At 46.9% G+C, this 24,135-nt stretch overlaps 1 protein-coding gene and 2 long non-coding RNA genes across 5 annotated transcripts in view; 1 reads left to right on the forward strand and 2 right to left on the reverse strand.

The window, feature by feature from the left end:
• Nucleotides 1–1,440: 1,440 nt before the first annotated feature.
• Nucleotides 1,441–7,466, reverse strand: LOC112531561. Its single transcript, XR_005843709.1, has 3 exons — nucleotides 6,644–7,466; nucleotides 6,128–6,245; nucleotides 1,441–5,231 (listed from the first exon to the last, which is right to left on the reverse strand). It is a non-coding gene; the product is annotated as an uncharacterized LOC112531561 (long non-coding RNA).
• A 92-nt stretch (nucleotides 7,467–7,558) lies between these two features.
• DGKH (diacylglycerol kinase eta) overlaps nucleotides 7,559–24,135 on the forward strand; it is a 172,343-nt gene continuing 155,766 nt past the window's right edge. For 2 of the 3 annotated variants that reach the window (XM_004938670.5, XM_004938671.5), the window contains exon 1: nucleotides 13,227–13,595. In XM_004938670.5, coding sequence (XP_004938727.2) covers nucleotides 13,239–13,595 — 357 coding nt within the window. In that variant the 5' untranslated portion in view covers nucleotides 13,227–13,238. Of the gene's footprint in view, nucleotides 7,740–13,226; nucleotides 13,596–24,135 lie in introns of those variants that run through there. The other variant, XM_001232790.6, reaches the window with a different exon arrangement.
• Nucleotides 9,081–13,076, reverse strand: LOC112531562. Its single transcript, XR_005843719.1, has 2 exons — nucleotides 10,423–13,076; nucleotides 9,081–9,867 (listed from the first exon to the last, which is right to left on the reverse strand). It is a non-coding gene; the product is annotated as an uncharacterized LOC112531562 (long non-coding RNA).

Here is a 24,135-nt window from a genome sequence, read left to right on the forward strand (position 1 = left end):
AAAAGAATCTACCAAAAAAACTTTGCAGACCACTTTGTCCCTGAATTGAAATAACAGGAATGATATTATCAGTTGAACTTAATCTTGTTCTACTTCTCTCAGTCACTTAGAAGATGGTTTTTACTTAATGTTGGTATTTCTGGGGTTATGACATGTCATTTGCTGGTGTTAGGAAAAATGTATCTTAGAAAAGCAAACAGACACATCCTTCATTCTTTTCTGTTTCACATAGCTGTCCCTCTTCCTTCCTTCCATGCTTTCTCTATACATCAAACATTTCTCGTCTCAAATCTGTCAGTTTGCAGGGTTCCCCACTGAGAGTACATGCTGGAAGTGAAATAAATGGGACAAACGGTGCGCTCAGAAGTAAGAATACACCTCACAGTATACAGCACTATGACCATGAACTCTGTGAAAACTTAGTTTTTTCTATGACAACAGTATTTGACTCAGTATGCTCTATCTTGCCTTAAAAGAAATCAGAACCCTGGCTATGAGTTCCTCTTACTTGTTCTAGATGACCCTATGGCTGATTTTATTCACCACTCGTCTTGCGGCTTCTTCCTCTCACTTCTGCTAGCAAAGAAAACTCCACTGGGATAATTCTGTCTCCATATGTTTCCTCTGCTCAATAGCCAGAGAAGGTTTATAGTTTGTTTGCTTTTGGAAAAAAAAAAAAAAAAAAAAAAAAAAAAAAGACCTGCTTTAATTATTGTTTGAACATATACCATAATAGACTGCAAAACGCGAACTGACCAAAACAGGAATTTTACATATTGATTTGCTGTAATTGGAAAGCTCCTAAATGTTGTGTTAAGAAGAATGCACAAAAAGATAAAAGGAATGGCTCTGCTCGGTGCCAAGTTGTTGGGTGGGCTAAATTCTTTCCATTTTCAAAACAGATCAATTTGCCACCTGTTTTCTCCGTTTCAAGTGTTACGAGGGAGGCAAAGCTCTTTTCCTCCTCCCCAGTTTTTCTCTATAAGTCGCTCGTATTTTATAGGTTGTTTAAATTAAATGTTTATTTTTGCTCTGAATGTTTCAGAAGCAATATAATTCTCTATTAATTTAGATGTGACTTTAAAGTATCACCTCTGTTAACTTGTATGATTTGCTATTTGTTTCTGTTTTCTCTTTCGTTTAGAATAAATGTTTATCAGAAAGTTGCATCTGCAGAGTCTGAATGAACGGACAGAAGGAAATGTTGACATTTGTGCCAGGCTTCCCAAACTCTGTAATCACAAATGCAAAACCTTGCTTGTGGGGATGGGCTCATTGGTAGAGATGACGAGAAGATACCGCTTGTGTTTAATCAGCTCTAAGAATAGAACAGAATAGAACAGAACCCTAGAATCATTAAGGTTGGAGAAGATCACTAATATCACCTAGTCCAATCATCAGCCCATCCCCACCATGCCCATTAACCACGTCCCTCACTGCCACATCCACACAGTTCTTGAACACCTCCATGGACAGTGACTGCACCACATCCCTGTGCAGCCTGTTTCAATGCCTCATCACTATTTCTGAGAAGAAATTCTTCCTAATACCCAACCTGAACTTCCACTGGTGCAACCCAAAAACATTACCTCTCGTCCTATTGCTGTTACCTGGGAGAAGAGGCCGCCTCCCACCTTGCTACAACCTCCTTTCAGGTTGTTCTTGTATTGTGAAGTGAAACTTAAAAAAAAGAAGGAGCAAAAGAAAGAACTGAGGAATTACTGATCCATTAAATAAACTTCAGCATGAAAAGAAAACGTTTGTGAGTACTTATAACATGGAGAGGAACAACAAACTTCTTGAAGGACAAATAAAGTCAAACTAACCCAACTTCTTTCTATGATGATGGAAGAGACCAGTAGATAGGCTACTCACCACGTACATCAATTTGCTTTTGATACTGATTCGTGGTCATTACACCTGCGGGCCCACCCAGGCTTAAGTGATTAAAGGGGAGGGCTGAGCTGGATAATGATCCCATGAGACTCTCAAGTCAAGCGAGACACAGGTGTCAGCTTTGGAAGTGTACATTGGGAGGTCAGTGACAAGATGGGAATGGGGGTGGTTTACTCCAGGGTAGAAATGTGTCACAGTAGCCTCAAAATGCTCACAAAATTATTAGTAAAGAGGCAGGGAATGGACCCTTTTCTGTATTCACAGGAATGAGATGAAAATTTCAGCCCTGCAGATTTAAGCTGTTCACTGATTACATTCTCTAGAGGGACAGAAACTCTCAGCCGTGAGGGTTTGAACAGGCAGTACCACTTCAGGATGGTACAGATGCAATCGGAGCTGCCTTGGCTACAAGGCTGGAGCGAATGACTTCTCGTTACTCTTTCCAGTGGTATTTTTATGAAATCATTTGTGGAAAACCTTGAATCAGGTTCAACAGTATCTTCAAGTGGATGTATTAATACGGACACGAGTGATTCTCCTCACTTCGGTTAAGCTATCCATGTCCACAAACAGGGGCACAAGTAGAGTAATTAGTGCACGTCAGTGGCAGTTGAAGAAATCACCATCTGCAGCTGTCCACGCTTTAATGTTTTTATCTGCTGATTTTCAGGGAGTCAAAAGGGTGGGATTACAGAGTCACAGAACCACAACACGGCTGAGGCTGTCAGGACCTCTGGGTCCCTCTGCTCCAGCCCCTGCCCGAGCAGGGACACCCAGAGCAGGGTGCCCAGGGCCACGTCCAGGCGGCTCTGGGAGATCCCCAAGGAGAAGACCCCACAGCTTCTGGGCAGCCTGTGCCAGTGCTCCGTCACTGCACAGCACAGAAGGGCTCCTGGTGTTCAGAGGGAACCTCCTGTGCTTCAGTTTGTGCCCATGGCCTCTGGTCCTGGCACCAGGCACCACTGACAGAGCCTGGCTGCAGCCTCTTGGCACCTTCCCTTCAGGTATTTATGGGCATTGATGAGGTCCACCTGAGTGTCCTCTTCTCCAGCCGAGCAGCCGTGGCTCTCTCAGCCCCTCCTCATAGCAGAAGTGCTTCTAGCATTTGCCATTTTGGTTTCCCTTTCTTGGACACTTCAGTATGTCCAGGTATTTCTCGTACTGAGGGGCCCATAACTGGATGGACCCAGAACTCCAAGTGCATCCTTAACAGTGCTGACTAGAGGGGAAGGATTGTCTCTCTTGAATCACAGAATCATCGAATCACCAAGGATGGAAAAGACCTCCAAGATCATCCAGTCTAACTGTCCACCTACGACCAATATTTCCCCACTAAATCAAGTCCCTCAGTACAACATCTAAATCCTTTTTGAACACCTCCAGGGAAGGTGACTCCACCACCCCTCTGGGCAGCCCATTTCAGCATCTGACCACACCTTTGGAGAAGAAATTTTTCCTAATATCCAACCTGAATCTCTCCCGGCACAACTTGAGGCCATAAACACGTAACCTGCTGTTAACACTCTTCCCAATGCACCTGACAGTACTGAATGAGAAACACATCAACCTCCTGCTAGATATCTCTGAATAAAGACAATAGAAAAACAAAGCAAGTAGGAGATGCTAATATCTGAGAAAAAATACTTAGAAGGGGAAATAAGATGAGAGAAATGCAATGAAGTGGCAGGTGGATTGTCCCTCCATACCTCTGCTGGTCCGTCACTAAAATGCTTTTCTGAGGACAGGGCTCTCTTCTGACTGCGATTTCTTGCTTCCTGCAGCCCTTCCCTAAGGCAATAGACACATTCCTGTCAGCTGCATAAATAACTTCTACCTTGTGACACTGAAAACACTGGGGAACTGTTTAAAAGCGTCCTGTCTCGTACAGATACACACAGAAGCAGCAATTACTGTAACAAGAGGAATAATAATGACAAGAAAAAGCACAGGGTGGAGAAAGTCTGTGAAGAAAGTGTGGGCGAAGGCATTTTCTCAGGTTCCTTGCACGAAATATTCCCAAGCAACAGACACTGTGAAGTGGGAGAAATCCAGAACTTCTACAACATTTTGTCTGAACACCCTCACAAAGAGAAAGGAGTGGGCTTCAAGACAGGTATCAGGATTTTGCCAATAATAAAACATACCTTTAGTTTTAAATGTGTTTCTTAACCCATGGCGTTTCTTTGGCTCTATCCGAAGGGTTGAAAACTGAGTGCGTTTTTCTCTGCTTGTAATACATTTCCTGTGGGTTGTTACCACCTATCTGTCTGGCAGGAACTACCCAGTTGCCACGTTGATCAAACCTTACCTTTGGATGGTATCCAAAATTACTTAACAGAAAAGAATCCAACTGGCATATCTACTATGAGGAGAATGAGCAACATTTCCTTGAAGAATTTACTCAAAGTAGGCGTGTGTATTATGTGCCAAGAAAAGAAGGAAATCTGATGCTAGCATCAGTTGATGAACATTAGCATATATTCTTTATATGGTACACGCTAAAGGCAATGCTGGCGAAAATATGCAGAAAAAAAAAACATGAACAAAATCATTGTTTTAAGGTCTTTCTGCCTCAATTTAGGGAAAGAAAATGGCAAGTTCTTCAATGGAAAGGATTTTTTTTTTTTTTTTCCCACAAAGAATGGAAATACTTCAAGAGATGGGGGTTTTCTTGTGAGTGTCTAAACAAAACATTTGTATTGATTTCAAAATCTGTATGTTTCAGCGTGTCCAACACAGCCAAAATATTTTGCTTAGAGAAGGCAGGCATGTGTTACTATTTTCAACGCGTTTCATGTAAAAAAAATGTCAATAATGAAGCGTTCACTTTGTTGATCCAGTTCTCACTGAGTCATTAAGGGCAGGGAACAGAAGAGACAGAAGGATATGAGACATCTTTGAACGCAGCATATACAGCGGACTACTGAGAAATTCAAACCCAAATGTCTAGACTAAGTGGAAAAACTTGAAGGGAAAGAAAATAAAAACAACACACAAAAACACAACTTGGAACGGAGTCAAAAAAACAGGATGAAATGAAACAAGCCCCCAGGCTGTGTTGGAGATGTTTTGATGCAGTCTGGCAGACCAGCTATAGGCTCACTTCCTGCTCCCAGGCCAGCTGTGAAGACTGCTCTCTGAATGATGGACTTACAGAATTGTTAAGGTTGGAAAAGGAGATTAATACCATTTGGTCCATCCGTAGACCTCTGGGAGGGTCTCCTCCCAAACCACCACCCCCTTCCTCCAGGGGACAGGTGCCATGGTTTAATTTAGCGAGCAGCACCTCCTCAACCTAAGTTCCCTTGCGCCTCTGAAAACACAGCAGCATGCCCCTAAAAATAAATAAAAAAAAAAAAAAAAAAAAAAATCCTGTGGTTTTGGCCCCTGTCCTCAAATTCCATGTCTGCTTTGACAGAATTACATTTTTCGGAGAAGTACTTGGCCTGTGATTTTCAATTAGTTCTGTCAAGCAGCGCACAGACCTTGGGCTCTGTAAAATGGGGCTCTCAGACACGGTGAGCAAAGCTCCCATGAGGGGAAATCATTAAAGGCAGGACTGTCAGCAGGTTTGAATCCATCCCCTGAACAACAACAACAACAACAAAAAGTGGAAAAAAACAAATTTGGCATTTTGGAGCCCAAACTAGCAGGCCTGATCTGAAACGACATTGCAGTTTTCATTAGCTAGTAGGAGCTGACTTCTTTCCTCCTTATCCAACATGACCTTGAAACATACCTTAAGCTTAAGTAGGTTGTTGTAGTCTTTGGGGGCCTATACTAGCTTTTCACTAATGGAAGCCAAGTTTTGAACTCCAGGGGATGAAATGAGGTGAACAAAATTGTCTATCTATCTAGTCACAGCTGTAAGATTTAGGGCATATGAAATCAAAAGTGGGGCTAAAGGGACACCAAGAACCCATTCAAACTTCAAGGAAGTAGAATATGAATAGGGCTGGAGCTGAAGAAGTAGCTTAGAGAGTCTTGTTTCTTGTTTTTGGTTTTTGTGGTTCAGCAAGGTGCAAGGATGACAAATATTTAATAGCAGACCACTTCTGCCACAAAGCATGGCCATGGCTAAAGAGGTTGGATGATGTCAAAGGGTACAAACAGCCATCATGTGTGATCCTCCAGTGCATCATGTGGTAAGTAGAGGAGCTAATATGACTCTGACACCAATTCTTAGTCTATAGCCCTTTGTAGGATGGCATTCCTTAACAGCATCTCTCACCTGGGAGTAAAGGGAAGGAGATCAAACATCCTCGGACAATTGTGCACAATTTCTCACCATCATCAAAAAAGTAACCTGCTGTCAGTCATCTGGTTTGCTCCCTTCTGAGGTTACAGCCCTACGACAAAAGCAGTTCATCAACAGACCACTCATAAACTCACAGTCAACAAAAACAGTTCCTTATTCTACTGCTGGAAGAGAGGCAGCAATTTCAGTCCCCCGATGAGCTCCACCACTGCCATATTTCTTTGGGCTTGAGTTAGTGGTGCACCACTTTAACTCAGTAAGATATTCTGTAGGCTTAGTAAAATACAGAAGGTGCTTCACCTTTTTATTGAGTGGGAGGGCAGGAGAGGCAATAGTAGAAATGCTACTTTTTGTGAACTATCCTCAGTTTGCAGTATCCCAGTGCTCTGTATGAAAGCCTAAAATGAATACATCTTTAAATATGAGAAATACAGTTTCCTTTCTTCCGTTCTTGTGAATTCCAACTGCTTTCCTGATGTTTGCACTTACCAGAGATTACTTTCTGTGACCAAACCTGGCAACCGCGAACTCAAAAGGGCAGGCAAGTAACAGAGAAACACTGGAGAAAAGGACAATGTGGCTTCACACGTTGATGAAGCTTCATTTCCTAGCTCCTCTGAAATTCTGCTCTTCCACATATCCTAAGGTGGTACAGCAAGGGAAAAAAACAAATCAGTGAAAGTGTTGAGTTTGTAGGAGATACGAGATCTGCTTGAAGAGCCATGTGAGACGCTGGCTGGTGTTCAAGGGTACGCTGGTAACTCGTAAACTGAGAAGCCTCCAAGTAAACACTGTGTGTGTTAATAAAAGGCTTGGTGGAGGGCAACGTGCTGCTCCTTAAGGCGTGGTGGCCCCAGAAATGGATGTGCACGGTGTCCATCTCGGGTCTGCCTTTAACGCAGGGCCCATATCCCAGCCAGGGACCACGTCCCAGCTCACGTCGCAGTGCTCGTCCTACACGTGGGACCAGCTGCTGAGCCCAGATCCTCCAGCGGGGGCAATGGGCTGCTCAGTAGGGCTGCCCCCTATGTTCTCATCCCCTCAGGCCCCTCCTGAGAGGGCAGAGGGCGCCGAGCTCGGAGCCCGCCGCCCCCGATGATGGCCGGAGGTCTTCGGGCCCGTCCGGTCCGGGGCAGCGGGGAGGCGGCGTGAAGGGCCGCCCGCACGCCCCGGGCGCTCCCCGACAGCCCGAGCGGCCGCAAACAGGCTTAAGGCCGAGGCGATTTGCGCGTAATCCGCGGCGCGGCCCGGGGAAAGGGGCGCGGTGCCGGGCTGAGGGGGGGCCGCTCCGCGCCGCGCCCGAGAGGACCCCCGGGAGCCGGGGGAGGGAGAGGGGCCGGGCGGGGAGGGAGGAGGGGGCCCGGAGGGGGCCGGGGGAGAAAAGGGAGGAGCGGCGGGGGGGGTGGGGGGGGTGGAGGGAAGGAAGAGCGGCGTGGGGAAGCGCTACGCGCCCGAGCGGCGGAGAGAGGGAGGGAGAGAAGGAGGCGGCGGCGGAACGCGCTCGGCTCCGTGGGCCGAAGGTCGGGCGATGGAGGAGCACGGGGAGCCGTCCTACAGCGGCCGCAGCCCCGCCTGGGAGGAGCTGGTAGGTACATGCGTGCCTCGCCGAGCGCGGGCATTTCCTCCGTTCCTTCCTGCTCCCCGCGGTGCGGATCGGGCTGTCAAACCGCGGCGCGTCCCCGGAGCCGGAGTTGGGCGTCCTGCCCTGAGCGGCACCCGGAGCCCCGTGGCCAACTTTGCCGGGAGGAGCGGAGCGGGATGGGGGTACGGAGCTCCTCCGTAGCACCGCGTCCAGCGAACGAGAGAGATGTTCTTCCAGGGAGATACACTCTTCCTATTGTTATTTGTTCCTATTTAATTTCCGCAGCCGGGCTGGGAATCGCCCCCAGCTCTCCCTACGGCGGAGCCGAGCCGGGGTTGGGGTGGCCGCAGGGAGCGGGGGGGACGGGTGCCTCCAGAGGGGGTTCCCCGAGGAGGCTGCCGCTTCGGTGTGCCGAAGCCGCTCGGAGACCCTCCTCCCAGCGAAGGAAATCGTGTCACCGGCATCCTCCGCCGGCGATAACATCAGATTTCCCCTGTCGGCGTCCCGCCGTTGGGCTTTTCTCCATTGTGCAAACACACGCACACGCACGGCGGGCGGGGAGGGTTATTAATAGCCCCCGGGTCGCCGCTTCGGGAGGTCTCGGGCTGCCCGAGAGGTCAGGACTGGGCTGTCCCTGGCCGTGAACTCTGCGGGGCGATGGAATCACGCACCCGTAACACGGCCACGCTTCCCTTTAGGTGGCTGTGCCTTTTTGTTTGCCAGCCTGCACGGGTCCAGCCCCCGGTTCTGTTTCTAAAGGCACTTTCTAACAGCGGAGTGGGAGAGCCGCGCTTTGCCTGTCCCAGTCTGAACACTCCCAGGAATCTCCCTGGAGATACCAGCGGTGACCCACGGCCACCCTATTGGGCTTTGCAACCCCGTGCCCTCCCAAACACAGTTTGGCCGACCTCGTTTTCTGGTTGAACAGCCCCCTTTGCCGCCCTCTGCGGTCCTCAGCCGCTGAAGCTGTGGCCGGAGATGCAGCTGTGATAGGGAGCACAGCTGGACGCGATGCGTTCCAGCAACATGGAGCTGACATCCACAGCAGCGCACAAAGGCAGACCCTACGTTTTGCCTGGAGAGATGAAAATGCCGTGGGAGGAAAGCAGCGAATCCCATTGCCCTGAACGCGTTGCCCTGCTGAACAGTGACATTCACGTTGGCTGCCGTCAGCCAAAACTCAGCCGAAAGTCGGGAGGCAGATGGATGGCAGCCCCTCCGTATGGCTGGAGCACCCCAGCCTGCTCCCTTCTGGGTGCAGATAAACACAGACAGAGCACTTCCTTTCTTTCCCCAACCCCTCAGCCACCCCCTCCCCCGATAAAGGAGAGGATTTGGGTCATGTTTATCGTTCCGTAGCTGCATTTGTTCAGGGTACACACATGAATGCAGTTTTAAGGTTAACCACTGCGCTCATTTCCTTTTACAAGCCTCCAATTTCAGTCCAAGCACTCAGTCGTCTTACCTGGTAACCTGCTGGTAAAACACAGCATCTTTGAGGCAGAACCGCATCGTTCTTCTTCGTATAGATCATATCGACCACTTTCTTCGGTGTGAGCTTTGTCTTGAAATGGGGACAAAGGGAGATTTAGGCGAGGAACTGCATGGGGTAGGAAAAATGTGCCCAGAACTTTCCTTCTCTCTCTTGATGTAGAAAAGGAGCAACGGGGTGAGGGAAACCATTGCAGGCTTGGAGTGTGTGCACAGTGATTACCTCTGCGAGAGGTCAGGTGTTGGTTAGGAGTGCTGTTCCTATGGCTGTTCTGGGGAACAACTGGCTGACATCACATGGAGCCACAGCTTCTCCTTGGCTATGCCAGGGTTGAGCTCATCCATGCAAAATTTAGGGTATCTATAAAGTCCTGACCTTAATTCCCAGCTCACTGTTGAATGGAGAAGAACATCTTCCCACTTCAGTAGGAGCCAAACAGAAGTGACAGAAAGCATCAGGTTCATCCTCTGCTCTTCGTAGGGACATTCAGGGGCACTGCACTCCAGACCCACACAGTCTAGGCTACAAAGTCCTATCCCCTACTTCCACATCTCATATGGGACCCCAGCCTCACCTTCACCTTTTGAGGTGGAGAAAAAAAAAACTTATTATCCTCCAGCTTACAGATGCCAAAGTGACCTAGAGAGAAAAAAAAAGAGGTAAATACGCCTATTATGGTGGGAATCAATATTAGAGCTGGAATCATTTCTGTTCCTGGAATCAAATGATGCGTTAATCTGCATTATAAACCGTAATCTCCAGAGCAGCTGGAGTGTGTATTTGGGTTTTTGGTACATCGCATATGCTTTTTAGTGATGCGTATTCCATTATCAGCACTGGAAGCTGTTTGGTGGAGAGATTCTTACAGTGCCCATATTTAGCCACCACTTTGGAATTCTTTGAATATAAAGGGCAGATCATCAGCTGATATCAACTGCCATGACACGAATGATGTCAGTGGGGCTGTTTTGTGTCAGCTGAGAATCTCTCTTTCAGTGCCAACCTTTCTTTCCTCTCTTCACCAGCTTCCTGTAAGTAAGGAAATTTAAGGGGATTATTAAGAAGTGTGAAATTGAGTATGTGAGATGAAAGACACAATTCAAGCACGTATCATGTGCTCTTCGGGAGCCTGACTCAGAGCTTGTAGAAGTCTGGAGGATTTCAGTGGTGCCACTCATACCACAGCATCCATACCTGTGTTCCCCAAGATGAAATCTGCTATATGGTGCTTCTCACATTGAGCCTGGCATCAGTCACTCGGGTAAGATGCAGTGATGGAGTCAGCCAGCAGTCCTCATCCAAGGAGAGTCCCAGGGACACCTCAGGCAGCTTTACCTGGGTAAAGACCGGAGCTGGGTCATGAGCTTGTATTAAGTCCTTTGAAAAACAGAACAAGTGGGAGCTCTGAGAGCTTTAAAACTTTCTTTGTGCATGGAAAATACGTATAACAACTTTCTACACGAGTGCAAATGAATAACTCAGGTACTTTATACAGCTCAGTGCTTGGCTGGTGTTAACACCAAACTCGCTTGGTTTTCTCTGTTTTGAGGAGCACTGAAAACTTTAGTTGGTGGCGGATTTCAGCCCCTACGATTTTACAGCTGTGTACTTTGTAGATGCCGTATTCACCTCAGACTGTGCTTGTGGGGCATTTCTGTTATTTGCTGAGTTTGGTTGTTCCCACCGAACTCTCCACCTTAAGTGAGAAGAGAGAGCGTTTCCAGTGCTTCAGTTCTGAAGTTCATCGAGACAAAGTGGAAGAGACTTAAGACAGAGTGACAGGCACCCCGTGCCCTCCCCTTGTCACTGGAACTGGATGGCCTTTAAAGTCCCTTCCAACCGAAGCCATTCTGTGATTCAGTGGTTTTTGGGTTTTGGCAACCAGTGGAGAGGAGGGTGGCAACGGGGATGTCCACGTGGGGATGGATGACACCCTTCTTTGCATGATGCACTGTGCAGGAGCTAGGGCTCATAGTTAAGCTCAGAATGCAAACAGAAGCTGGAGAGCCATCTTTACTGCCCATTTGCATTGCCCATTTCACCTACAGACGTTCATTTAACAGCTTTTATGCATTTGAAATGCAGTGTAGTGAAGGAAACCTGAGCTGTCTATGCAGATACCTAAGGAGACGTGCAGCAAACAAGTTACATTTTATGCTTCTTAAAAACAAAATCTCCTGATGGTGCAAACTTCAGGTCACCAATTGAGCCAACTTTGTGACCTCCCTAAATTCAAAGATATTCATCCCAAATTACGGATAATGTCTCTCCTTTTCACCTTAATTCTGGAAGGTGGGTGAAACGCCTGCTTGTAAACAATTTTGCACTCAGCTTTGCACAGGATGGTCATGTGGTGGAGACACAGCTGTCACATGTACCGATATTTTGAATGCTTTTTTAGCATGGGAGCAAATTTAACAGTAATAGTGTTGTTCATCTAAGTGCTGCTTAATTCAGTGGAATTAAATGGAGTCAGTGAGCGTTGTATTCCATCAGCACCCAGCGTTCCTCAAATCGCAGTCCCAGCCCTACGCAGACTGCATTAGCATTAATTAGCACACCGTCTTGTCACCTAGTTGCAGTGTTCAGTTGTCATTCACCTTCAGAAGGCTCTGCTAGTTGCAGTGAGCAAGCCATGTTCTGGGGTAATCTGCTGTTCTGAAGTTGCTGGAGAGGAGGAAGAGGAAGGAAGGCAGCTGGGGTGACTAAGTGTCTCTAAGCTCCTCTCTCACCCTTTCTTCTTATCTGTGTCCGAAGTGAATTCTTCGCACGCTTGCCCTTGCCCCAGTTTTATCTCATGTTTTTGAGAAAGAAGAGCTCTCTCAGGGGAAGAATGAGAAGAGTGAGGAGAAGGAACTACGTGAGAACCTCATCTACTTTCAGGTGCGGTACCGGCGGCAGGACTTAGGCCCGGTTATTACTGTAATAAGAAACATGAGGTACTCACAATTCCTTTAAAACATACCTTAAAAGAAGCGATCCTACATAGAGAAGGGCAGCGGAACCTCACAGAAGCACCTGATTTGGTGACACCTACATAGGATACAACACCTGCGTGGCTTCACGTGGATCTTTCATTTCACCTACTACAGATGAAAGTCCCAATGAAGGAAGAGGGATATTCCAACGTACGAAATCCAGCTCACGGCACGGCGTTGGCAACATAGGATGGGTTCTGTGTTACGGTTTCGCTTTTGTTTCTCATTTGCTGCTCCGTATTTAGGTACCGCGGCACTTGTATTAGCTCATTGAGAGATGGCAGTTCCCTTTCGAGCAATATAAATAGAACTGCGGGAACAGAGAAGCCGCAAGTATTGCCTGCTTTCTCATCTCTAATCCGCTCCATGCAGTTGGGACCCGCGTGTTTTATTTGGTATTGCTGAGACCGAGTGCTTATTTGGAACACTGACTACACGCAAAGCCGCAGTCGTTTCAGAGCCCCACAATTCAGAACATGTGGTGACATTTCGAGATCCTGGGAGCTGCCAGATCTGCCTTGAGAAGGGAGAAGCCACCCTTTTCTCCCCGCTCCAGAGGACCACTCTTATGTGGAGACCACAACTGCGAGCAAAATAATACCAAAATCAAACGGATGTGAGAGAACAACCACGGCCCGTTCCGAGTCGCTGCATCCCGTTAGGCACGCTGCCTTCTTGCTTTTCAGTGCCGGACGCCTGTGACACACGGAGCACAGCCGCACACCTCCCCACCGCACCTGCACAGGTGCCCCACTCCCCGTGCCAGGCCGCTGGGCTGAGCCCCCTGGACAGTGCCCACGCGTGGCTGCGCCTGGGTTGGGGCCCGTTCCCCTCCGCGTCCCTGGGGGCGCCGCCCGCCCGGCCCCTCAGCTCTCGCCGCCCGCCCGCCCGCCCGCCCGCCCGCTGCATCTTTAGCCGCGCTCGGCGCTCCCCGCGGCCGTGAGGGCTCGGGGGCCGGACCTGCCCGCCCCGGCCCGTTCCGAGCCGGGAGCGGCTGCCGGCGGGCCGGGCCGTCGGAGGGGGCGGCGGAAGATGGCGGCCAAGCGGTCGGCCCCACCAGCGGGGCCCGGCTCTTCCTCGGCTCCGTCCCTCCCCCCCGCGCCGCCCCTTTCCCCACCCTCCCGGCCGCCTCCTCCCTCCTCCCCGGGGAGGGGAGCGGCAGCGGCTGCCCGGGCTGAGCCGGGCTCGTGTGCTCTCTCTCGGCAGGAGTCCGGGAAGATGGCCGGGGCCGAGGCGGGGATGAGCGGCGCCGGGATCCAGCAGCAGCCCCAGCAGCAGCCCCAGCACCCGGCGGCGGCGGCGGACGAGTCGTCGGACAGCGAAGGGGAGCACGAGGGCCCCCAGAAACTCATCCGGAAAGTGTCCACCTCGGGCCAGATCCGCAGCAAGGTAAGGGGCGAGGGGACCGGAGCCCGTCGCCTCCTCCGCACCCCGGCGCCCGACGGCGCGGCCCGCGGCCGCATCCCGCTGCCCCCCGGCTGAGGGGAGGCAGCCGTGCCTCTTCCTTCCTCCCTTCCCCTCCTCCCGGCCAGCTGCTGCGTCCACATCTGTCCCCGCTGGCAGGAAGCCCCCCGGGGCGGCGGGGCCGGAGGGGAAGCCGCCTGCCCGTAGCCGGCAGCCGCCCTGCCCTGCCCGCGTCCTGGGTGTGGGGGAAGCAGCCTCCCTCTGCTCCTCTTCCTCAGCCGCATCCCGCCCGGCCCCGCTCGCTCCTCCTGCCCCGGCCCCGAGGAGCCCCGCGGGGAGCTGTGCGGCCCCGCCGGTGGCTGCGGGTCTGTAAAGCGGCTGTCAAAGTTTCGGGGCAGCGCTTTTTTCCGCCGGCTCGGGCTGCGGAGCCGCCCCGGTGGGATCGCTGGCTTAACTTCGTGATGGATGGTGCGTTTGCATCACGGTTTCTCCTGTGAAATTCACTTCGGCGAGCACGTGTTTGAGGTTGCTTTTCTACTACCGAGGCGTAACCCAAGCAGAGGGATCCCGTAATCCCTTGCAAAACACGGTCCAAGTTCCATGGATGCACAAAACCCGGCTGAGGTCATCCTCAGGCAGATGGCACGTAGGGCTCGGGTTCTGCACCATGCCTCACGTGTTATTCCCTTTGCCTAGCAAAGTTAGTGTGGATCTGCTCGTGCGTTTGTGTGGGTTTGTGCTCTTCATCCCTTCAGCTCCACACACTACAGCCAAAGTGCCTCTCAGCCAGAAGCGTCCGTTGCTCAGCGTTGGCATTATCCCACTTACGTATAAGGTGCTAAGCCATTTTCTCCAAAAGCCTTCCTGAGCAGCAGTTGTCACTGCCTTTTGTTGCTAAATGTAACTTTGAAGTTGTGGCTTATGTTACCTGCTAGTATAACCCTCCAGCCGGGCCTAACTGCTGTTACGCTGCGCTGTAAGTCGCCTACAAACTTCCAGCTTTAACATCACTCCTCTGTGGCCATCTTCAGAAAGGCAGGGATGGGTGCTGTGTCATCTCTGCTGGTGCTAGGTGTGCACAAGGCTTCGCTGTCCTAGCGGCTGATGCTTGTGTGAAGGAAATGTGGGGATTCTGTTCTGTTGGGACAGTTTTGTGGGCATGGGGTCCCGGTGAGTTCTTACCCAGCGTTATGGGATATGGGATATTGGGATTCCGATATGGGATATTGAGGGCTGCAAATGAATGGCAAGGTGGTCTTCTTTCAAGGCAACTCTGAAAGTGATGCTTTTGCTTATCTTAGTTTGCATCCCAGTTTTAAACTGAGACGGGAGGTTTAGGTTAGATATTAGGAAGGAAGTTTTTCACCCAGAGGGTGGTGACGCACTGGAACAGGTTGCCCAAGGAGGCTGTGGATGCCCCATCCCTGGAGGCATTCAAGGCCAGGCTGGATGTGGCTCTGGGCAGCCTGGTCTGGTGGTTGGTGACCCTGCACATAGCAGGGGGGTTGAAACTTAATCTTTGGGGTCTTTTTCAACCCAGGCCATTCTATGATTCTGTGATAAAACACTGTTTTACTTGTCACAATTTACAGTAACATGCAACTGAGAATATAAATAACTTTCCATTTAATTAAAAGTGATATATCTGTGTTAAAGATGAGACCCGCGTTCAATAATTCAGAAGCACTTTATTTTATAACTCAGGATGCATTATTTAAAAGTAGCTGTATTTAGACTGACAACTCCCATTTAGTTTGAGGGTGTTGCATGTTTGCTGTTGTAGTAGTTGGTGATCAGTGGTTACACGAAACCACGAGAGCAAGGAACATCAGGGAGCTGCTCTTTCACCCAGCCAGTCCCTTTCATTCAAATTAGATTTGTTAAGCTTCACTTACTCTGTGAATGTGTTTGTAAGCTAAGGTTTTAATTAAGTGGATGGGGTTTGTCTTACAGCTAAGAATAGACTTTTGGAAGGACCCAAAACACGTACGTTACATTTATCATTGATGTTCGTGGGCCATTTAACGCTGTGCTGTTTTTCTCTGGAGGTTGCTTATATACTTACTCGAGCCATTTCAGCAGCGTGCTGTTGATGCCTTAGCACACAGCTGCACCCAAAAGACTCTGCTGGCAATTGTTTTTATTTTACTTAAGGAAGATGTTATTTTTAGATGTTTTGGTACAGTTGATCATTTGTGAAAGCTCCCATATGGTGATTCTTTGCAGGCAGAACCCTTCAGCGGTGGATTCTGTAGCGTCTATATCATAAGATTTAGCAAACGTATGTATAATAGCAAAACCTTTTCCCTGGCATAAACACAGTTTTGCTGATTTCTAACACCTGTAGCGCTCAGAGTGTGTTTTTTAAGCCCCCTTCCCTTCCTCCCAGGTACAAACACTTGATTACTTGACCAAGGGTGAAAATCAGAATGGGAAAGTGAAAGGAAAGAATACTACACTGGAAGATGTAATTACACTGAAGTTCATTGCTTCTTTATGCTATGCTGATCACATGCTCACTGCTCCGCTTAGAAATCTGTAGTCCAGTTTTGCTTACTCACATTGAGTAGTAACTTCCTCTGTGGATGGCTTGGCTGAGTGCAGTGGAACTGCTTTCACAGCACTTTGATACTTGAAGTGGATGGGTGATGGGGCTGAACATCTCTGTAACTTTTATTCTTGATGTACTTGTAAATTACACGTACTTATTTCTCACGTTTTTAAGAGTATGTGGAAGGCATGTCTTGTGCTGAAATACAGCCACTACTTATTTCTCTGGTACATAAAACCTGGAGATCAGCACGCTCTAGTTTCTGCAAATCTGAGGAGGAGACCAGTATTCAGCGGGACAACACCTTTCCTGTATCTAGGAGCTGTTCACTCAAGCTGCACGCTTGTTCACAGGGTGATGCCATCACAGTAGAGGAGCCAGGACCGAAATTATTTAGCACTTCTACGAGACTAAAGACAGCATCTTTGATCCTTGTCCTGGAAGCTGTTGCATTTGTGGAGCACATATGTGTTCCCGGAGGAAACGCAGCAGAACAAACAGGTGGCAAGTACCCTGTGAAGTCTGAGTGGTTCAGGGCTGAAATCCCAAATGGAGAGTGTTGAAACCATCCTTGACTTGATGATGTTTACTGGCAGTTTCTCCCTATCTCTGAGCCCTCAGAATCTAGTAAGTAAAAAGTGTCCTGGTAAAACTGTTTTTTGGAAAAGGCCAGGCTGGATGTGGCTCTGGGCAGCCTGGTCTGGTGGTTGGTGACCCTGCACATAGCAGGGGGGTTGAAACCCGATGATCTTCGTGGTCCTTTTCAACCCAGGCCATTCTATGATTCTATGAATATATGTGTTTTATTTATTTATTTTTGCTGAGGATATTTGAAATCTGTATTCAGTTTCGAAGCAGTGTGTATGATGATGGCGATGTACCAGCAGTGCTGTACTGGGGAGTTAAATCATGCAAAGTTCTCCTTGCATCTGCATCAAATTCAGCTTCTTCACTTTCAAAGACTCTGGTTAAAACAGTCAGTGCTCGTGCCTTTCTTAAACAAAACAGATGATTTCATTTCTTTGGGGCTGCAGTATGAAAACTCTGCCTGTCATCAGCTGGGTCCTACTTTCTTTAAAGTTAATTGCTGTAGTGCAAAGTACGTTCCTCACAAAGATGGTCTTGTTTTAGTCCCTTATAGCTGGAACCTGTTGAGAAAGGAAGGCTCAGATTAGAACTGACAGTGTTGTTTTTTTTCCTGTTCATCTTGGGTGCAAGCATGAGAAAATAGATGAAGTGGTGCCTGGCTGCTTGGAAGCAGAATAGTTAGATGAGCACGGTGATAGTTCCTGCTCTTGTCTTGAGTACTCTCTGCTAGAAAGTGGATATGGAAAATAGCACTTTCATTGCTGACCTGGCTTCCCACTGTAATGGCTCCATGTGCCGTTAATGGGAAAGCTCTGTTGGATGTGCCTTTTGTTCTCCAATCTGCTCTTGGGTATCTCACCTGTGCGTGTTTTTGGATGAAGCAGACATTGAGGAGCAGGGAGTATGAATTTGGAAATGCGAGAAAATGGGGTTTAGTTATTGAGAGAAACACACCTGTAACACATCAAGGAGAATGCTTGCTTCACTCCCTTCACCCCAAATGTTTTGTGTTGTTTGTTTGCTTTTTAAATAATGGAATTACTATACTGTGGGAGATTTTCTGAATTATGGCTGTGTTATAATTAGGGGAGGTGGTAGTATTATTTAGCTAAACTGCAAGAGTTATTACCAGAATTATCTTATCTGACGTCTCAACATGTATTTTTTTAGATATCTTAAATCATTGTGGAGTAATAAAAGTGAATTAATTAAAGTCCCACAGTGTTTTTATTGGTCTTAGTGGATGACACCAACCATTTAGGATCTGAGCCTTCAGAAAGTTTCTAAACTCTTCCATATGGTGACATTTCACAGTGCCAAATCCCAGTAGTCACTTCCTGTTTGTTTCTGGTATACGTTTCTCTTCGATTACTATAGCTTGTTAATTCCCCTAAACATAATGTGCTATTGTTGGTGTTGGTGCTAGACTTCATGGACGTCATTCTCTGCAATGTCATCTGCTTTATTTAGCTTTTATTATCTGGTAGGTGCTGATTTACTCAGCTAAGTCGTGGTTGATTTCTTTCTGATTAAGGAAACATGACTTATGTACTAGAAGTTGTCACGAGAATGCCATGGTAGCAAATGTAACCCTAATCTGGATTCTGTATGTGCATTAGGGTTGTCTGAATCTGCACGGCTTCAGAATGCATTGTAATTTGCAATTTATTTTGCAACTGCATTAACAGAAGTAGTGTTGCTAAACTGTCGTCGTGTTTATACAGCGTGGGGCAGAACTGAAGTGACCCAGTGCATAGCAATCATCCTTGACTTCTTGGCACCTGGCAACGCCTACTCAAAAGATTTAAGTGTGCTGTGGGGTATTTGTCTGCAGTATTATGTTTTCCATAATTCTCATTCTACAATTAAACCAGTTGCCTGCTGTATGCTCTGTATATCTGTTGGTGGGACACCTCACTGTAACAGTTTTTTACAACTGTTGTAAAATCCCTGGCAAATTTGATTCCCTCCTCATATTATGTGGGGGCTTTAACGTCATTTCTAAGTTATATGTTCAGAATCAGTTATGGGTTTTACATATGGACGTGTATATTTGTATAATCACGGAATGGTTGGGCTGGAAGGGACCTTAAAGCCCACCCAGTCCCAACTCCCTGCCATGGGCAGTGCCACCTACCAGCTCAGGCTGCCCAGGGCCCCATCCAACCTGGCCTTCAGCACCTCCAGGGATGGGGCACCCACAGCTTCTCTGGGTGAGGGTTCTAGAGCACATCTGTGAGAAGCAAAATAATTTTTAGCATGTAATGGTGTGTAATATTTCTTGCTTTTCCTACCTGATGCGTCTCCATGTACTCTTTGAAAAAAGAGTCCATTAATAGAAAATTTCAGTCAGAGACACAGTAGTTCTGGGAAGTTAACAAGGACTGAATGTGCTCTACATAGAAGGGAGTTGTATTAGCCTGGAAAGAGTTGCACCGTTTAAGGCAGAGTGGTCATTACCACTCCAAATTCTGACACGTGTTTGTATAAAACTGAAATGAAATCTGCTAAGGCATTTTAGTGATGCATGTATTGGCAAAGTTTAAATTGCTAGGGAAGTACCCGATAGGAGGAGCTTGTAATGATTTTTTACAGTGGATATTTGCAGGCGGGTCTTCAAAGAAAATGTTGCTTTTGATTTTTGTTTGCTTTGTTTTTCTTCAGAGGAATAATGCAATTTTGTGTTGAAAAATAACACGAATTACACTTTTTTTTTTTTTCCCCTCAGACAGACAGTGAACTGTGAATGTGGGAAAAAGAAAGACAAGATAATCACGCTCCCATCTTTAATAATAAGAGGCTCTGATTTTGTTTTGTGTTTTGTTCCAAGGGAATGCCTTTCTGCCAAAAAGATCAGGTGGAACACATTGAGCTCGTTCTGCAATTTAGGAGGAAATTTCTGGTTTTAAGAACCACAAGAAGAGACTATTTCAAGAACAAATGACAACTGGGAATCTCTTCTGAGGTGTCTTATCTGGTGAGCTTCATGCACGCAGGCCTGAAGGCATGTCACAGTCATGCTGGAGCTCAAGAAAGGAGTGTTCTATAGCTGGATCTTTATCCATGTGAGGCTATATAGATAATCTGTGGACGTTTTGATTTGTTTCCAGCAACTACATCAGGATCCAAGATGCTACAGTGCTTGCTGTATGACTACTGTATGACTAGCTGGGCTATCCAGCTTAGCTTTGTATGTGTAACAGAACACACAGAATGACAGTGATTTTGTAATTGAAGTAATGATCAAAAGAATAGTTTGTCTGGCTATCGCAGAGCCTTTATCTGAAGGGAAGTATCAAATCCTCTTGACTAGCTGAAGACGATAAAAGGCAGCTTAGACCAACGCTCTTGCTCTGGAACATTACAAAGGGCCAAGGGTTTTCTTTTTAATGATGTTACTTTCATTTTCTTTGAACTCTGACCAACTTGTCCTTCTGGTAAGGGTTCTACAAACAGCATGTATAGTCTGCGGGCTTCAAAACCTAAGCTCAGCAGGAAGGTAATATTGTGTTGTGTATTTATATGTGAGTTCATTGAAGCTTGGAATACAGAATTTTGGTTGTAAGATCATGCTTCTGTGGTGGTTTTGATGCTCTGGATTTTTTTTCTCTTCTGATAGGGGTGATTAATGCAGGACTCCAGGTTGCCCAAGGACGTTATGGATGCTCCATCCCTGGAGGCATTCAAGGCCAGGCTGGATGTGGCTCTGGGCAGCCTGGTCTGGTGTTTGGCGACCCTGCACATAGCAGGGGTTTTGAAACTTGATGATCATTGTGGTCATTTTCAACCCAGGCCATTCTATGATTCTATGACTCAGTGTCTTGTGAAGGTAGTTCAGGAGCTTACCGTGAGTGATGCTAGCAGAGGAACCACAGGAAATGCATTTTGTTCTGCTTGGCTATTATTATTTCTTTTTGAGATTGTTTTGTTTTGTTTTGTTTTTCCCATGTGGTGTTCTCTATTGTTATTTCTAATACAGGTGGATGTGGTGTTAGAAAGCAGCTGACAGCATGGCTAGCTTTGGTCACTTCTTTCAGTTTTATGCTGATGCTTGGATCTTGTCTTAAAGGAAGAGTGTTTTTGTTTTTTCTTTTAAACTTTGCATTCCCCACCTTTTTACATTACCATTTTATCCTTCCTCATGTTGTCTTCAAAGCATAAGTTGCATTCTCCCAAATCTTTAAAAACCAAGGGCCAGGCTACTGAATAATGGTGCAGTTACAATAGCTCTGTTAAGCTGAGTTCAGGCTACAATGCTCAGTTTGCTAGCAATGGCATAGTAGCCAAGCTGGGTGGCATCCATAACTTATCTCCCCCATGTTACAATAAAAAGAAGTGCTATTCTTTCTTAGTGTTGTGATAAATACAGCATTTACAAACAAGCTTAACGCTGACCCAAGACAGATTTCACTGATATGCTAAAAGTAAGAACACTGAATTAGAGGGTATTTAAAATGCAATAAGAGATTTATTTTAGTAAAACAGTTAAGCAGATGCTGAAACACTTCAGTTGTCCTGTACACTTTTACATGATTAATTACTTCTTAAAATTAAGCTGGCGCTTAAGTGCTTGTTGGATGTGGGCCATAGAAATTTTGTATGCAAAGTCAGAACATGGTTGACTTAAAAGTTTTACCGTGTAGGAATTATCCTGATCTATTGCACAATTATGAAGAAATAGCAAATAATTTTTCTTCAGCTATTATTATTATTATTTTTTTTCTATTTGACTAATGTTCTTGCTTGGAAATATTTCAGTGCTTGGATGCTGAAGGCACGATAACTGCTGTCTGTGCTCCTGGGACATTTAAGATTATTGTAATGAAATCGGCAAGGCTTCCTAATTGATGAGAATTGATTTGTTTATTACAGGAGCAGTGTGAGATTTATGATGATCTGAACCATTCATTTCCTTGCCTTTAAATGTTTGGGTCTTGTAAATGGTGTGAGAGAGCTCTGCGTTGTTGTCACTAAGCAACCTTAATAGGGTTTTGGAGCTGAGGAGCTGCAAGTTACCAGTGAGCCTCCCTGTGCTTTTGCTGGCTGGGAAAGAGGATGAACCCCTCAGTGGTAGCTGCCGGAGGATGCTTGCAGCCAGTTGCAGGGCTGCTAGAGATGTCCCTGCTGAAGGAAGCCGGCCGTGCTGCTGGAGTTGCTTTGAGCTTCTGGCACAGCTTCGTGCTGGGAAGATCTGCCTCGGTCTTTCGTGCCTGTGGAGAATTAAGTGGATCTAAAGGGCCGTCATGCTGCTCTGGTCAGTTATGTCCTGTTGTGTGGCTGCTTAAATTTAGCAACTCCATTTGGCTGTCTTTGGTCTGACAGCTGGTAGTCTTGTGAGCTGCTGTAGTGCTGGGGAGCAGGAGGGAGGTCAGCAGCCTCCCAGCTCCCGGTGTCAGAAGAGGCTCAGGACATCCGTGAAGCTCACCACAAGCCAACAGGCAGACTTCTTCCCTCACTGTGTGCACTTTGTGTTGGTCATGAGAGCACACACATGCTTCTGTGTTCGTTTTAGTGCTCCTGTAGAGACATCTTGCTGTTCATCTCCTCCTTTCCTTCCTGCTGCTGTCCCTGTTTCTTCAGGAGCTGCAGCTGAGAAAGGGCAGCATCCCTTTCCCCTTCAGTCTGTGACTCTGCAAGGTTTCTCCCTCCCAGTAATGCAAACAAAGAGAGGAGTTTCCAAACTCCACACTTTGCCTGGATGTGGAGTCTCAGAGAAGGTGCAGGTCTATGAGATTGCCCCTCTGGGTAGCTTCACTCCATGTTTCCTGTTTTGAGGGCACTGATCTGCTGTGGGAGCAGACATTTACTGAGGAGCTGTTGGCTTGAAAACCAGTGTACCTTTTTTGATGAATTTTCAGCTGTCATTGTCATATTTTGCCTGATATCTTCATAGAATCACAGAATCATAGAATGGCCTGGGTTGAAAAAGACCACGATGATCATTGAGTTTCAACCCCCTGCTATGTGCAGGGTTGCCAACCACCAGACCAGGCTGCCCGTATTGGCAAACATTGGTTGCCTCCATCTCAGCTTTCTGGTTGAGTAGAAGTGTAAAAGAGAGTCCAAAAAGTGGTTGTGATGAGTCAAGCATCCCATCACTGAAAGAAGAGCATAGAATACCCTGACTTGGAAGGGACCCATAATGATCATGGAGTTTAGCTCCTGTATGGTGTTGTTTATGGTGCATACACTAATTCCTTCATGTTAACTTGCTGTGTTTGTAACGCACAAATTCTTCCTGTGAGGAATGCTGAGAGGGTATAGGTCTGCATTGGGAACTGGTATAACTGAATTACTTGGGTCTGAGATGAAGAGCGAATGGTTCTGATTAAACCACAGCTTTTAAAGAAATACAAAATGTTTTTGTTCTTTACACAACTTCTCATTGAAGGCAAAAGAAACAAAAAGAGCCTTGAAGCCTGAGCTCCTATCCAATGTTGTTAAACTCCATTATTTTTTTCTCTCACATGAGTTAACTTGCCTAAGCAAACTGTGCATGTAGTCTGGAAGTTTGCATTATAAAGCTTTTGTGGAGGGGAAAGAGAACTTGAGATAGGTTTCTTATGTAGCTCAGTTAACTGCAGCTTGGATTTTATTTTTTGTTATAAAGAATGAGCTGTGCATGAATCCTGGGCTAATGTGAATACTTGTATGCTATTTCTTGTCTGCTTCTGGAAAAAAAAAAAGGGACTTCACCTGTGTTGGTTAGCATGTTAGGGCCTGTGCTTGCATCCTCTCTGCTAGATGTCAAGTTTCCTCCCTAATGTTATAAAATCCCTAAATAAAAGTGCTCTGGGCTTCAGAAGGCTGTCAGTTTTGTACCCATGTCCCTGATGCTTCATTGAAAAACCGCGTTCTGCTGCTTCCTTGGCGTTTCAAAGGAAAAGAGGATAACAAGAAATGCAGAACTTCTGATGAGCTCCTGTCAAAAGCAAGCTATTAAATGTGCTGGTTGACATCAAGCTGTATGGTTAAATCCCGTCGGTACTTTTGCATATTATCTCATGTTACCTGGCGTTCCCAGGTGAACGTGATAGCGGTGCATAGCTGTGGGTTTGAAAAGAATACATAATCTCTGTTCCAGTTTCTTTAACCTTTGTGTGGTTCTGATTACACGTACACTTCAGACGATCTTAATTCTTGCATAAAGCCATCAGCACTCCAGTCTGTGTGTGTGTGTATGAACAAGTACTAACGTTAAATTTTTTTTTTAATCCTTTTTGCTTGCATTATTTAGGGCAGAAAAAAAACCCAAGGCATCAAGTCAGTTTTGCACTTGGTCGGTGGGGGGAGGAGACGAAGGGAGTTCACAACACAGGTTTGCTCCTTCCCCACCCTTCCTCAGCAGTTTTACAAAGGGCTGCTATTTCAGATTACCCTTTGAGC

The sequence above is a fragment of the Gallus gallus genome, chromosome 1, assembly GCF_016699485.2.
Source record: "Gallus gallus isolate bGalGal1 chromosome 1, bGalGal1.mat.broiler.GRCg7b, whole genome shotgun sequence".
In the NCBI taxonomy this organism is placed as follows: Eukaryota; Metazoa; Chordata; class Aves; order Galliformes; family Phasianidae; genus Gallus; species Gallus gallus.